Raw genomic sequence first — 14,672 nt, forward strand, 5'->3', positions numbered from 1 at the left:
CTAACTGTGAAAGCGGCGGTAAGCACTCCTAAATGGTTGAAAGTTGTGCAAAGAAAGCATTTCAGTTATTCACAATGATTTGTTATTGCCGTTTTTGTTAGTTTTCCTTCTGCGTGGGAAATCTCCCGCAAACTTTCAATTCATGATTTTAAAGTTGATTGTCCCATAAATTTATTGTGTATCTCTCTTTCGTTCGATATTGCTCCCACACGACAAACTGGGAAATGGCTGTAAGTAAGAATGTTTAGATTGCCACAAAATGCGTCCCATTGCGTTGCCTTTTGCTTGTTTATCAATGGCAATTTAACAAGTACGTATACGTAATGCGTGCGTATACTTAATATGCAGACATTTTGATGCCCCGCTGAGCAGCAACAGCAGCAGCACATTCTCATACAGCCTTGAATGAGGGCATAATGCTAAGATGATGAGCAGCAATATGAGCTGGAATGTTCGAAGCAGAAGAAGAAGGAATTGGGAAATAAAGAGGAAGTGGAAGGAAAGTAGTAGAAGTTTTTGTGACTTGCTGACTGTTCATTAGAGACCAAAAGAACGTGCAAAGATAAACAGCAAACCATTAAACGATATCTCATCAAGAAAATCGCCTTAAATATGTTTCTGCCTAATTTCCCACGATTGTATGTAGGTGTCTCTCTCTCTCTCTCTCTCTCTCTCTCTCTCACTCTCTTTCTTTATCTCTCTTTCTAACGGCAAGCAATGTCCAGCCAGCTAGCCATCCATCCAACCATCCGGCATATGCATACAAAAGCAATTTAGTTCCCCATACAATATATGAGCAAAAAGTCGCCAGCAAAAAAAAGTATAAGAAAAATCTAATAATTTTTTATGTATTTTTCTCTCTCTGTTCTCGGTTCTGCTTACAGTTGAATGACCACAAGGCCAAAGTAAAGAGCAAAGCTGAAATGAAACCAGAAGAATGCTACAAAAGGTAGAGAGAGAGAGAGCAATGGCAATCGACAAGCAGCGGAACGAAATGAAACAAAACGAAGACGGAAAAACACCAGAAAATGTCGCAAAAGAAATGAGAAATGAAATAAATGAAGCAACACACAAACACACATACGGGAAATTACATAGAACCCACACACATAGTTCATGTCATTGCTTAAAAAACGAGGAAAAAGGATGAGAAGGACACGGCCAAAGAGATTAACAAGCCAAAAATAAATCAACAAAAAACGAAGCGCACAAAACACACACAAATCAAAAGCATAAAAAACCAAAACCCTAAACAAATAATGAGAATAACAACACATGAAATACTAGTTATCAGAGAGCAAAGTGAAGAGAAGGGTAAAAGACTTCTTCTTCTCTGTACTTATTATGATTTCTTTGCTCCTGTTGCTGAGGAAGTTTTCTTTATCCCTGGCTAGAATTTGATGCCACTTCATTTGCTGAGCTCGCTCCCCTCAACAGATATTTTAATTTTGCACGCGCCAGCTGTTTAAGCTGATTAATGGCAGCCAGCAGCGAAAGCGGCTGTCAATCAAGCACTGCCAGAAGGACTTCAGGAGAGGGAGAAAGTGGAGAGTGGAGGGAAATAGAATAGACAGCTAGTTAGTTGCCTGTCGCTGCTCTGACGGCCATTTAAAGCAAATGGCTTTAAGATTAGTTACAACAGCAAAATTTATATCATATTTGTTGCTGGCCTCAACAGTCGACGGACAGCTTTGATAGACAGGTGTTGTTAGCATTGCAAAAAGCACAAAATAATTGAGACAGCAATTGCAGAGTTTTGATTAGCAAATTTGTAAATACATTTTTCATTTTGAAAGCAATATGAATATCTTTATTGCGACTGACAGTTCGAGAAAGTAATTGGATATATTTTACTGTTTATTTTAATACAAATCTAATCAGATTTGTTTTGATTAAAGGTTTTTATATAGTGAGAAATATGCCTTGTCACATGAATGCATTATTCGATCTAAGAAGCGTCTCACAAATATGTATAAAATTAAGCAGATTAGGGAAATCATTTCGCCATTAATTTGTGTTGTTTATTGCCCCACAATTTTATATTATTTTGTATACAGAACTGTTAATTGTTTTTATTCAGATTTAATTCAGAAAAAAGTAAATTTCTAATCAAATAGTTTTAAGTTAAGTGCATGTTGAATGCTAAATAGATTTCAACTGAAATATTTAGAGTCCCTTAGAACAAATTGCTTAAAACTAATAGCTGCAGACCATTAAAATATCATCGGTTATTTAATTTTTTTGATTTATATCTATAATATTGAATAGACATTTGTCTGAAGAATAGTTTCGTTCAGCTTTCATTTTTAAATGTAAATCAAAAAAGAAATTTCAAATCAATATCAAACAGTTTTAACTTCAATTAATGAATGCTAAATAGATTTCGAATGAAATATTAAGATTCTCTAGGGAAAGTTGTTACAAAATTAAAAGCTGTAGATCATTGATTTCTTTCTATTTTTTTTGCCCAGAGTTTTTCAATGTGAAATAAAAGCATTCGGAGAAAATTCCAATTCGAAATCAAACAGTTTTAACTTCAATACATGTTGAATGCTGAATAGATTTCTGCTGAATTTTTGACATTCTGAATGCAAAGTTACTACAATGAATTTCTCATATTAGAAGCTGCAAACATTCGAGGAGACGTAAATCACGTTGCCAAAATCAGAGCAAAGAGCTTTAATACTATATCATTAAAATAATATTATACGCTCTGCCATTTCCCATTTCTCATTCGCATTCGCATTTTATAAGCTCGCAAAGTAATTGGAATTATATATTTTTATACTCGTATTGTGAGCCCTCGTGAGTTTTCATATGACATAAGACAACTTTTATGACAGGCTCATTTCGGTTGCTATCGTGAGGTAATTTCCGTCTTTGCATATGAAAACCAGCAAAATATTGTCTGTTGCTTTAATTATGCGATTCGCCAAGCGGCAGAATTAAACAAACAGTCGGAGAATTTATGAAGAGAAATGTGGAACGAGATGTGGAAGAGATGAAATAAGTTTTCAATAAAACATCATAAACTGAAACTCATGAAATGGGACAAATACGTATATCTATCTAAATACGTATATATAAATAGCATAGCATTGGGTGGACAGGCAGTTGACTTTTGGTGGTCACTGTGTTCTGTGTGTGTGTGTGTGCCCCAGAAAGCTGCAGAAATTGACCAAGTTTGATATACTATATAAACGACGTAGAGCAAGCATTATTTGTATTTGTGTTTGCTGTATTTGTATTTATATTTGAGCTTGTGCTTGTTATTGTATGATTGTGTGGGTGCATATATATATATATATCAAATATATATATAGTTGTGTGTGTGTGCGCTGGCCACTCAATGTGTCCAGTCACGTTTTCATCAACAACATTTTGGCTTAGTTTTTGGTTAATATTATTTGTTTGTTGTTGCTCTGCTCTATTTATTTATTTTGCCCGCTTCGGTTCGCTTTGCCAAGTGCCAAAAGGCAAATATTGCGCATACGCCCGCGTGTACGTATGGCCTTCAATGAAATCAATAAGCATGCCCCCTTCTCCGCTCCGCTCCTCTCCTCTCACTCTCAGTTCATTTTCAACTGGACAAACATCGTGCTGAGTTTGCTATGAAAACAGTAGCAAGAAAATTGCTAAATATTTTGCTGCATACTTTTAGGAAATTGGGCAGCCTGTAAAATCCTCCCCACAATTTTGTTTATTTTGTAGCGAGCAAAAAAATGAAATAAGATTCGATTGCAAAAAATGACGAAAAACAAAATTCTTTTGCAAAAGTTTTTCTTCATTAGGCTTAAGTTTCCACAGCGGCTAATCGAATTTTTTAATTCAGTTTTTTTGATCCAAATTTCTAGTATCGATTTCAAGGTTGCAATTTCATTCAAACACACAAAACACAAATTGCTGTAATCAAATCTATCCTCATCATCACGTCATCATCATCATGGCGTAGACAACAAGCAGAAATTTCAATAAATAATTGGAAATGTGAAATTATTTCAAAGCATCGCAGCAAATCGTATCAATTGCCAAAATGAAACACGTGTGAAATTTGATTTTGCCCAGGCTCCCTAGAAAAACTTGTCAACTTGTATATTGTATATTGAATCCCCATTTTCCCGTCCCTTGGGCTGTGTATAAGTGTTTATGGCTCTAATCTCAAATTCAAATACGTGTGGAATACACAATAATCGTGTGCAGCTTGTGGCAGGCAGGCAGCCGAATTGTGGCACATGTCGATATCAATTGCAAGTTTTACTTACGCCCTCTTATGCATAAATAAAAGGCTAAATCGTATATCCAAATGTGTTCAAATATATATGACACTTCCGAGACTTGTGATTAATATATGAATTTCCAAAAGAAAATTGCACGAAACAAATGCTCAAATAATTTGTATTAATATTTTACTAAAAGAGAATAATAAAATACAAATAATTCAAATATATATAACCCATCGAAGATTAAATGAAAATCAGTGACTCAAAATAACAAGAAAAACATTATAAGAAATATATAAAAATAGTTATGAAATTATATGTACATACATATGTATATAAAAAATGTGCAAAATTAATTAAGAAAATAATATTAAAACATCTATGAAATAATCAAATTAAAATAAAATAAAATAATTCTACCTTAAAACATACAAAAATAATATAACAAAACCTAGAAATAATGAAAAAATTATAATTTTATGAAATAATCTTTTTAAAATATTCAAATTAATAAAAGCAAAATTTATTAAAACAGCTATATTAAAAAAAATTAAAACAAATTATTAGAAAATTAATTTAAAAAATAATTAACGAAGAGAAAAATAAATAAAATAATAATAAATAATAATAATAATTAAAATGAAAAATAATAATATTTACAAGTAATCTTCTTATTATACCAACAAAAACTTATAAAAAGCTGCTCAATATTTTAAAGACTTTAATAATATATTTTTTTTCATCATTTGAAAAGAAAACGTTAACATAGTTGATAAGAAATCTGGCATCGAGGCGTCTACTGATTATCTATGAAATTTTCAATAAATCTAAAATATTGTTTTTCGTTTTGTTTTTTTCTCCCAATTTTCTTTGCAGCACAATTGCAAAATGTTCAATCATTGAAATTTAATACCAAAGTTTGCAAAGCAAAGGCATTGAGTGTGAAGCCGAAGCAAAAGGAAATGAAATTGTAAACAACAAAAAAAAGAAAAAGGAAAACAAAGAGAAATATCTATGAAATAAACCATAAAAATCAACTAAATGCCAAAGCGACGCAACAACAACAACAAGAAGAAGAACAGAACTGAAATCTGACAACGACAACAGAAACAACTGACAAACGAACGAAACAAACACACACACCTACACACAAACGTAAACACACACACACTTCCCCTCTCAATACCCCGACCCCCTCAAGAACAGAACATTGAATGTGCGTAAGTGTGGCAAGAGAAAAGGCAAAAAAAGAAAAGCTAAAGCTGAAACAAAAGCAAAAACAAAGCAAACCCAAATTATAACAGCTCCTCCCCAAGACAACAAAGTGCAAGAGAACAAGAACAACATTAATAGCGACGAGCTGGCAACATTTCTAACACCGGCAACATGTTGCTGAGGCGCTTACAACACAGCGGCGGCAGCAGCAGCAACAAAGCCAAAGCGCCAGCGCCCGCGCCCTCCGCCTTTTCTTGCTCCCCTTCGACCTCAAACCCAACGCTAATCGGATTTACGAGACAACCAACAACAACAGCAACATCATCGGCAACGAGAACATGGCTATTGCCGTTGCTCTGCTTGGCAATTGTTGCTCATGTCAGTGGCGAAATAGGTAAGTGCCACCCATCCCCCTCACCCCTCACACTTCTCATGCACTTAACGTGCCCCATATCATTTATGAAAAAAAAAATGTATATATGAATACTTATAATAAGCAAAAGTCGCGGGGGTTGACTGTGAATGCCTAGATTGCGACCAGCCAAAACTCATTAAAAAGGTAAAATATCATTAACATAATTATGTGAGATTGGAATGAGGAATGAGGATGAGGAGAATATTCACAGCTGGAGGGTGTTTGTTTTTGGTCCGCTGCAATTGATAGCTAAAATTCAATTTGTCCCCTTCGCAAAACTATCGAATAATCAAATTTAATTATGCCCTTTACAAATTAACATTTGCACAACGTATTCAAATTATTTGAACTGTGCCTAATGATCACAGTCCTCTGGCTAGACAACCGAGTGGGAGAAAACACTTTGCTCCCCTCTTAACGTGGGCAATTGTAGCTCATTAAATATTGGATTAGTTGATGTGTAATCAATGCGAATAATTGGACGATACAACCAAATATATGTTACACATAGAGCGTTGATAACATTTCATTTTTTTAACAGTAATAGTTAAAGAATTATCATATTTTATTTGGCTTTAAATATATATTTTGTTATTGAGGAACACATTTTAATAAGTTTGTTTGTATTGTTAAACAAAAGTCAATTTAAATCAATGATTTACTAAATAAAACATCAAAACAAAGTGCCTAGAATAATGATCTGAAATTCTTGATGAAAATTGTCAAAGAAGTAAAATTAGGAAATAGTTCTTTATCAGTCTGATGTATTAACAAATATAACTAAATCTATTATTGCCAATTTAAAATATCAGTTCCTCTTGAAGAACCTCATTTGGTTTAGAGCTTTATATATTTTGTCATTTATTCCAACATTAAATTCTTAAATACAAATCAAATAAAATAGACATTTCGCTTTATTAACAGTTTGATGTATTTAAAAACTATAACTAAATCTTTTATTTGCAAATTTAAAATGTAGTTTCCCTTAAAGAACTTCTTACGGTTAATAGTTTTGTATATTTTATATTCAAATTTTAAGAATGAAACATTTCTTTACAAGAAATATAGTTTAATGTATTAAAACATTGAACTAAATCTATTGATACAATTGGAATTATCAGATTTCTTTGAAGGCTTGATAGTTTTGTTTATTTTACGTAAGAGAGTTATGAGTAAATTCAACAGTCTCCTTCAGCCACATTTGTTACCTTCACCAAATAAACAATTTATATGTTCACTGCTATTGTGCAACTTTAAAATCAGTTAATTAGTTGAATTTGCCGAGTTTTAAGCCGCTTTGTTTATTCTTTTATAGTACTTAATTTTCTGCAAGAAGGTAAAACTGAAAACAAGAAGAAAATTGTAGACTCATCATTGAAATTGCACAAAAGAGTTTTGTAAGGAAATTAGCTTAGCTCATTCTCTCATTTTCATTCTCATTCCGTTCTTTTCTCTCTACTCTATATGCATATCAAAACCTCACGATTCTCGCCACGCCTCTGTGCTCCCCGTTTTTTTGCTTTGCCCCAGCAAAACAACACACAACAAGCTCATCAACAAGCAACAAGAACAAAAAAAAAAAGACAAAGTGCACACAAAAAATGGAGTACGTTGTTAGACATGGCAAAAGCGAAAAAGATGAAATAGGATGAGTTGAGAAATGCGAAAAAACTATGCAATTTTTTGCTGCAGGCATAAAAATGGGCAAATGTGGGTGGCAGCATAAAAGAGAGAGAGAGAGAGCGAGATGGAGCGAAAGGCAAAAAGAAAAGTCGCAAAAGCTGATGTCCAACAAATGCTAATGAACAGCGGCAGCGGCACAAAAAAAATAAAAAACAAAATACAAAAATGAAGACGAACAGCCGCTGTAATAAAGGAAAGACCGAGCTGTAGTCACAATTTTTCCATCCTCGCTCTTTCTGCCGCTGTCTGCGCTAAATTAATAATAATAAAAATGTTGCGCGCAAGTGCATAATTAATTAAATAATAAACCAGACGACGTTGTAATAGAAATCTAAATTAAAATTAAAAAAGCGCCTCCAACTGATTTACAAAATGCACTTTGCCATTTGCATTATATACCCTATAAAAAGGTTATGTAAAGAGTGTTATAAAAAGGCTAACTTCAGATAGAAATATGTAGAAATACATTAGGTTTAAATTCTGAAAACTTCAGCAGATTTAAGAGATTAATGGAGCATTAATTCCTGATCTACTTCACTTCCTTTTTCATTGTTTCGCGTTCATTTCCAGAAGCTGATTGCTATGCAGCTGATCCCATTAACCCGACTGCCCTTAGGACTCAGATAAGGGTGCAAGCTTAGCCTCTCTTAGCTGCAGAGTAATAATCCCAACAGCATGAAACAGAGAACTGTATGTGTGTGTGTGCGTGTGTGTGCTACAGGGTATCGATGCAGTTAAACAGCCACAGTTCTGAGCTCATTTGTTTTACAGACTTTTGCATGTTTGTTTGAAATGTTTCAATGCAGCTCGTTACGATTTCATAGCCGCATAAATTTTCGGCGTTGCCAGACAAAGGCGGCTCATTTGTGTGGCCAAAAACAGTCGCAAAACATTTGTAACTTTGTTGCAGTCCGCTTCTCTCCCTCCCTCATGCCATGGTATTCTACATAATTAAAACAGCGGCAGCAGCTGTAGGCCAACACAACAAAGTACACTAACTGCATTTTGTTCATTAGCGATCCACATACACACACACATTGAGAGCTCAGAGTGCATAATATTCGAATTCTATTCGCATATGCAACATGTAAATGCATAATTAATGCAACAACAGGGTGCAGAGTTGCAAGGGGCAATGAATATGTTGCACTTGCTATAAGCGACAAATGTCGCCATTAAATGCTTACGATTGTGACTACAAAATGACAGAGAATACGTGGCATAAATTAAAGAGATCAGTAGGAAAACGAGTAGCGCTTCAGTATTGTTTGCAGGGCTTAAAAAATCATTTAAATACTTTTGAAAAAATTAAAGAGATTACGAGAGCCAAATGCGTATCGAATTGTTGGTAAAGCTTATAAAATAATTTAAACGCTTTACAGAAAATAAAAGAGATTTCAGATATTAAAATATAATTTATAAATTTCGCATTTAAAAGTGTTTACATAGGAGCAATGACAACAAAAGTCTGAAGCTAAGTGCTATGACTCATTGCTCATCTTGTGGAAAAGCTGACTGCTATAATGATTTGGCTTGCTTGTAGGCAGTAAAAGCTGCAATCTGTGTCACTCAACTGAGCGGCCATTGAACTGCTTGCTAAAAATTGAGGCAAAACTTAAATGAAGACCTTCAATTTAATGAAATAAATGAGTAAATTTTTAAAAGCAGCTCTATAATACACTTAAATTTGTCTATTATTCAATAATAATATAAAGTTTTTGTTTACTATAAATAAGGCAATTTTAAACTTCAGCTTAAATAATAAAAATCTCAGACAAAACACTAAAAATGCTTGACTATATTTTCCACAAAAACACCAAAAATTCACACGCCAAAATTGAATTGAAGAGACGGAACTAAAAAAAAGCCAACAGCAACGAAGTAAAAATAAGCGAGAAAATCAGTGACCCTTGAAAATAAATAATAATTACAAAAGGCGCAGGCGGGTGGGAGGAGATGCATAAAAAAACGTAACAAAAAGAGCGACAAAGAGTTGACGAAAGGAGAGAACCAAAAAGAAAATCACACCATTAATTACAACAACAACGTGAAGTAAAAAATGCTAAGCGTTAATGTGCCGACTGCCCAGGGAGAAAACCATAAAAAAGAGAGAAAATGGAGAAGAGAGAGAGATGGAAGGAGTAAGAGAGGCAGCAGCCACTTAAGCTGAAGCTGAACAGTGGGCAATGTGGAACAAACTTATTAAAAATATTGAAGAACGAGCAGGAAAAAGAGGGAAAGACTGAAGCAATTGAAATGAAATGTGACACGCAAGGCAACAATAAAAAAATTCATTACAGGTGTGTGAGAAAGTGAAGGTGGACTAAGAAGTAAGAACTGTTGTTCTTCTTTCTCTCTCTCTCTCTCTCTCTCTCTCTCTCTCTCGATTTAATTAAATTAAAATTACGGCCAGCTCATAGTTGTTGTTACTCGTTGTTACCTGTAGCTGCTCGCTGCTCGTTGCTGTTTGGCTTAAATATGCATTTCCGCAATGGAGTTGGCGGCGTTTTTTTTACTTAAATGTGCATGAAAATGTGCATGGGAAATGCATTTGCGGAATGTTTCCTGCGCCTCACTCACTCACGCTCTCTCACTCAACTCGCTTCGAGACTTTTCCCAGCTTTGTTCTTTGTCTTCTCGCCCACCCACTCGCCGCATGCTTCGTTGCATGGGAAAATCAAGCGACAACAACAACAGCAACAAAAACGAGATTAACTACAACAAGTTGGCTCATTCTCAGCTCTGATGAATCGCATATCTATGGCAAAGCAGACTGCACATGTTATGCTTTATGACCCAAAGTTTTCATTATACATTTTTATAGTCGAAGGCAAAAAAAAAATGCTTAAAATGCCGAGCAAAAGTTAAGCAAAACATATAAAAGTATTCTAAGCGCATAAACTGGGCATAAAGAAGTTCACGCCGCGGAGGATGAGAAAGATGGGGGAGAGAAATAATGGAGGGTGAGAGAGAAGCGGAGAATTCTTCACACGTTTAGCGTAAGAGCAAATTTTATGCGTAAACTTTTGGCGCCATTTTTAATGAAAATGTTTATCATACGCTTTGCTAAGGGTATTATAAAACGGTCAACAGATTTGAGAATTTGTATTCGTAACTATTTAAAGTTGAAGACGATAATAGTTAAGATCATTTTGTTCAGTTTGAGAATGGCATTAAAGCAAATCCAATCAAAAAATTGATTTTCTTACAGTTGAATAATTTATTGGAGCATTCTTGAAATCTGAACTACTATTTATTTTTAAGAGTTTCATAATACTATATCAGACTTTTTCCTCTACAAAACTTCACTGTAGTTCATTCAATATTCGCATTCTTCCCACAACATTTATTCCCCCTCTTCACTTCATTTTATTTCTTCCGCTGCATAAAGTGCAAATTCATTTTTGTGTTATTTGCATTCTCTTCGCAATATGTTTTTATTTAATATTTTTTTATGCTTTTCATTAGAGTTTCGCGTTTTGCATAGTTTATGCGCATTGCACGCGCTATTTAACTTTAGAGTCGAGAATTTATGATATCTGTTTGCTCTCTCTCACTCTCTCGCTCTCTCTCTTCATTTCGAACACACCGAATTTAATTTCTATAACAAATGTTTTTGCATTTTGCGGTGCTGCAAACAAATGCTGGCAGTCGTCTTATATCATTTGGCTATTTTTATAGGCCACACAACAACGAATTGTCAGTGCTTAAAAGCTTTTCTAATTTACGGCAATATTTTAGTTTTATTATTGGTGATGGCATATGCCATGTGTGCAAAATTAGTTTGGATTAGTTTGTGTCTTTTAAAGTTGTGAAGGGAATTAGTTTTTTGATTATTATAGCTGGACGTGGCCTTGAAGAGTATTTAGAAAATGATTTGAATGAGTTCTTCTTTGTTTTTGTCAGAAAAAGTTTATCAGAATTGTCTTTAGTGAAGTGATATACAATATGTTTATTTCGAAAACTTCCATTATTTCTTTAATTCTTAATTACAACATTACTTATTAAACGAAACGAAAATTTACTTTTATGTTGCATTTTATACAATTTAACATTGTATATTTGTAATAAAATGACCATTAAATTGCTGATCATATTTTATTTTAATTATGAAATGAAAAATAAATTTTCTTTATATAAATATTTGTATTTGCCTTCATATTTCTTTTGCCAATTATTTAATTACCCACAATTAAACGCATAATTTGACTGCTGCTAAATAGCTGAAAAATAATGACAGAATCTGCAAGAATTCTTCGGTTTAAATTTGTAAAATTCAGTGAACTCATTTTGCCAGCTAATAAAATCAGTGTGTCGACTGCGAAGGGGAAATCGATAAAAAGCAAGGCAAACGAAGACGACGACACCGCGTGTTGCTTTGACTAATTTTGAACACCTGTTTCCCAGCCAATTTGGCAGCGAGTCTGAATCAGCATCAACAGCAAACGAATCCGAATCCGAATCCGCATCCGAATGAGAAACAGAATGCGAATGAGAATCCGACAGAGAATCAGCATCAGAATCAGAATGAGAATGAGAATCAGCCACGCGTCACAATTGAAAAACGTACGAGAAATTTGCGATACACACGCAATTCGCGACATATCGTCAAATGTATCTATAAAATAGCTGGGAGGAAAGGAGAGAGGGGATGCTGTGCATGTGTTGCTGATAATGTTTATGCTGTCAGTTACTGCTGCACATGACATTCAATTGCCACAAATCAAGATAAGGCGAGACTGCGGGACTTGAGAAAAGGAGAAACTCCTTAGACGCTCCTCTCTCTCCCTTTCTCACTCTATAAGCATCGCAGGAGATAGGATGTATTATAATATGGCTGCCAAGACGGAAGCAGACACACACACACACACATTCGCTCACACACACTTGTATTGCTTTTTTTCTCTGCTTTATTCCGCTGTGGGAACACGTGCCAATTGTTGTGGCATGGGAAAGAAAGAGAGAGAAGCGAGGGAATCTCTGCGGCGTAGATGTCGCTTTGTTCCCTTTTACAAATCACATGCTCAGTTTATGCCACACGCACACACACATGCGTAGGTGTATCTGTGTGATGTGTGACAACATCACATGCAGCATCAGTTGCTGTTGTTGTTGTTCTCGTGTTGTTATCAAAATAAAATTTGCTTCTTCTGTGCGTACGTGTGTCAACTCGAGAGGGGAATGGGAGGAAGCTGTGCTTTTTGACTTTTAAAAATGGTTTTTTAAATTTTCAACTGGATTTAAATATGGCAACTTGCGAGTTGTTAAAACGAACTCAACTCAACTCGCTGTCATCTCCATTGTTCGCATTTCGTCCTCTACTTTCTCTCTCTCTCACTCTCTCTAACGCTCGCTTATGCACATGATGTAATTTGTCTGATGAAGCAGTTAAACTGCTCAGATAAAATGATGTAATGACTGAGCTGAAGCACTTGCACAATGATTTCATTTCACTTGAGCAACTGACACATCATTTGTTCAGCCAAGTTATTACAGAAGTTAGGCAAAGGATCAAGTTATGAAAAAATAAGAATTGTCATTAAATTTTAATTATAATAGAAGACTTTATCTGCTAATTATCATGAGAATAGTCAATAAATTATAATTACTTTGGTGTTATTAAAAACGAGAATAGTCTGTCTTTCTAAATCTTGCCTTGACTTGTATCCCTTTAGAGAAACTTTTTTAATCGTTTTGGATTTCTATTACAGCCCTCTCATATTATAGCTACAACTAAAGTTTGAATTCGCACCTTATTACAGACAAAAATAAATATTGACAGACAACTGAAATCCAACAATTTATTCAATTTAAATGTATTAGGCTATTGCATTATATTTTTGAATTGAATAAAATTGTATTAGAGAATACAAAACTCTAAATTTCAGTTTAAGCTATTGTCTTGTTATTTTACATTGTACTACAATTATCATTAGAATTTCCTGAGTCATGTTGAACAATTACTATAAACGAAATAATGTTTATTAAATTCTTGTTTACAAAAACTTACAACAATTTCCATATCTAAAATATTACTCGAACATATTCACTATATTTGTCAGCACATTAAAGTCTGCTATGATTGCCAAGGCAATTAATATTTAAAGCCTAGAACGCAGTTCACGAAATTATCGATAACACCAAAGGCCATGCATTTGTGGCCACAAACATTGTTTGGCAGCGCCCTTCCCCCACTTCTACTTCTACTTCCATCTCAAACACCAACTCCATCTCCTCTTCAGACAATGCACTTTGGCAAGATGGACGACAATTGACAGCTATGCTGGCAGACGCATGACAAGAGGGGCAGATGATGAGAGGAAGCTGCAGCTCAAGACAAATACCGAAACGCAAATCAATTAAAGCGCTAATTGAATTGTTGCTGCTGGCGGCAAGCTTTCAGACTGTCGATGGGAATCGACCAAGCGATGCTGATTAACGCCAAAACAAAATTGAATTGACCAAAGTCAAAGCGCAAAGCCAAAGCCAAAGCAAAGTCTATGGCCAGAGGTTGTGGGGGAGGGGGTTAGTAAATGTCCTGTCTGCGGAGGACAGAGCGACAATCAGACCGCAATTAAATTTCCCCCTCGGTTCAAAATAAAATTAACGGTCATTAAAAGAGACGATGCGTTGCAACTAGACAGAAGAGTGCGAGAGAGCGAGAGAGAGACTTGGAAAAATAGGAATTTACGAGCGGGTCACTCGGTCAACAAGGGCAGGACAAAAGAGTGGGAGAGAGAGGGGGGGAGTGTGTGCTGAGAAAGAGAGAGGGGGAGAGAGAGTGCGCCATGTATGTGTAAACACGTTAATTAAACGCAAGGATAATTATAATGTGCACAAGGAAATGGTTCACAGAACGCCAAGTGGCGGTTGCAGCTAGCGGTGGCAAGTAGCGGTGGCAAGTAGCAGTGTGGCAAGTGGTGCGGGGGCAACTGACGGTGGCTGGTAGCGAAATGTGATTGAATTGCTAAGTGGCAAGCACGTCGAGTCTCTCTAACTGGGATGCCTTTGCATTCAGAAGCGTGGGGCGTGGCAGGAAACAAAGTCTCACTCACACTCTCTCTCGGTGTCGCTGTGCATAATTATGCAACAGCACAAAATGGGAGCAGTGTGACAAACAGAAGCCACCAATTCAGCCA

The 14,672-nt window shown here is 35.3% G+C and overlaps 1 protein-coding gene across 13 annotated transcripts in view; it reads left to right on the plus strand.

Annotated features, from left to right (window-relative positions):
• LOC117569553 (hemicentin-1) overlaps nucleotides 1–14,672 on the plus strand; it is a 232,156-nt gene that overhangs the window by 151,525 nt on the left and 65,959 nt on the right. For all 13 annotated transcript variants that reach the window (XR_004572264.2, XR_007955035.1, XM_052005552.1 and 10 more), the window contains exon 2: nucleotides 5,097–5,829. Coding sequence is in view for 11 of the 13 variants with exons in the window: in XM_052005552.1 (XP_051861512.1) it covers nucleotides 5,607–5,829 (223 nt within the window). In the remaining 2 variants the exon portion in view is untranslated. The remainder of the gene's footprint in view (nucleotides 1–5,096; nucleotides 5,830–14,672) is intronic.

The sequence above is a fragment of the Drosophila albomicans genome, chromosome 3, assembly GCF_009650485.2.
Source record: "Drosophila albomicans strain 15112-1751.03 chromosome 3, ASM965048v2, whole genome shotgun sequence".
Taxonomy (NCBI): domain Eukaryota; kingdom Metazoa; phylum Arthropoda; class Insecta; order Diptera; family Drosophilidae; genus Drosophila; species Drosophila albomicans.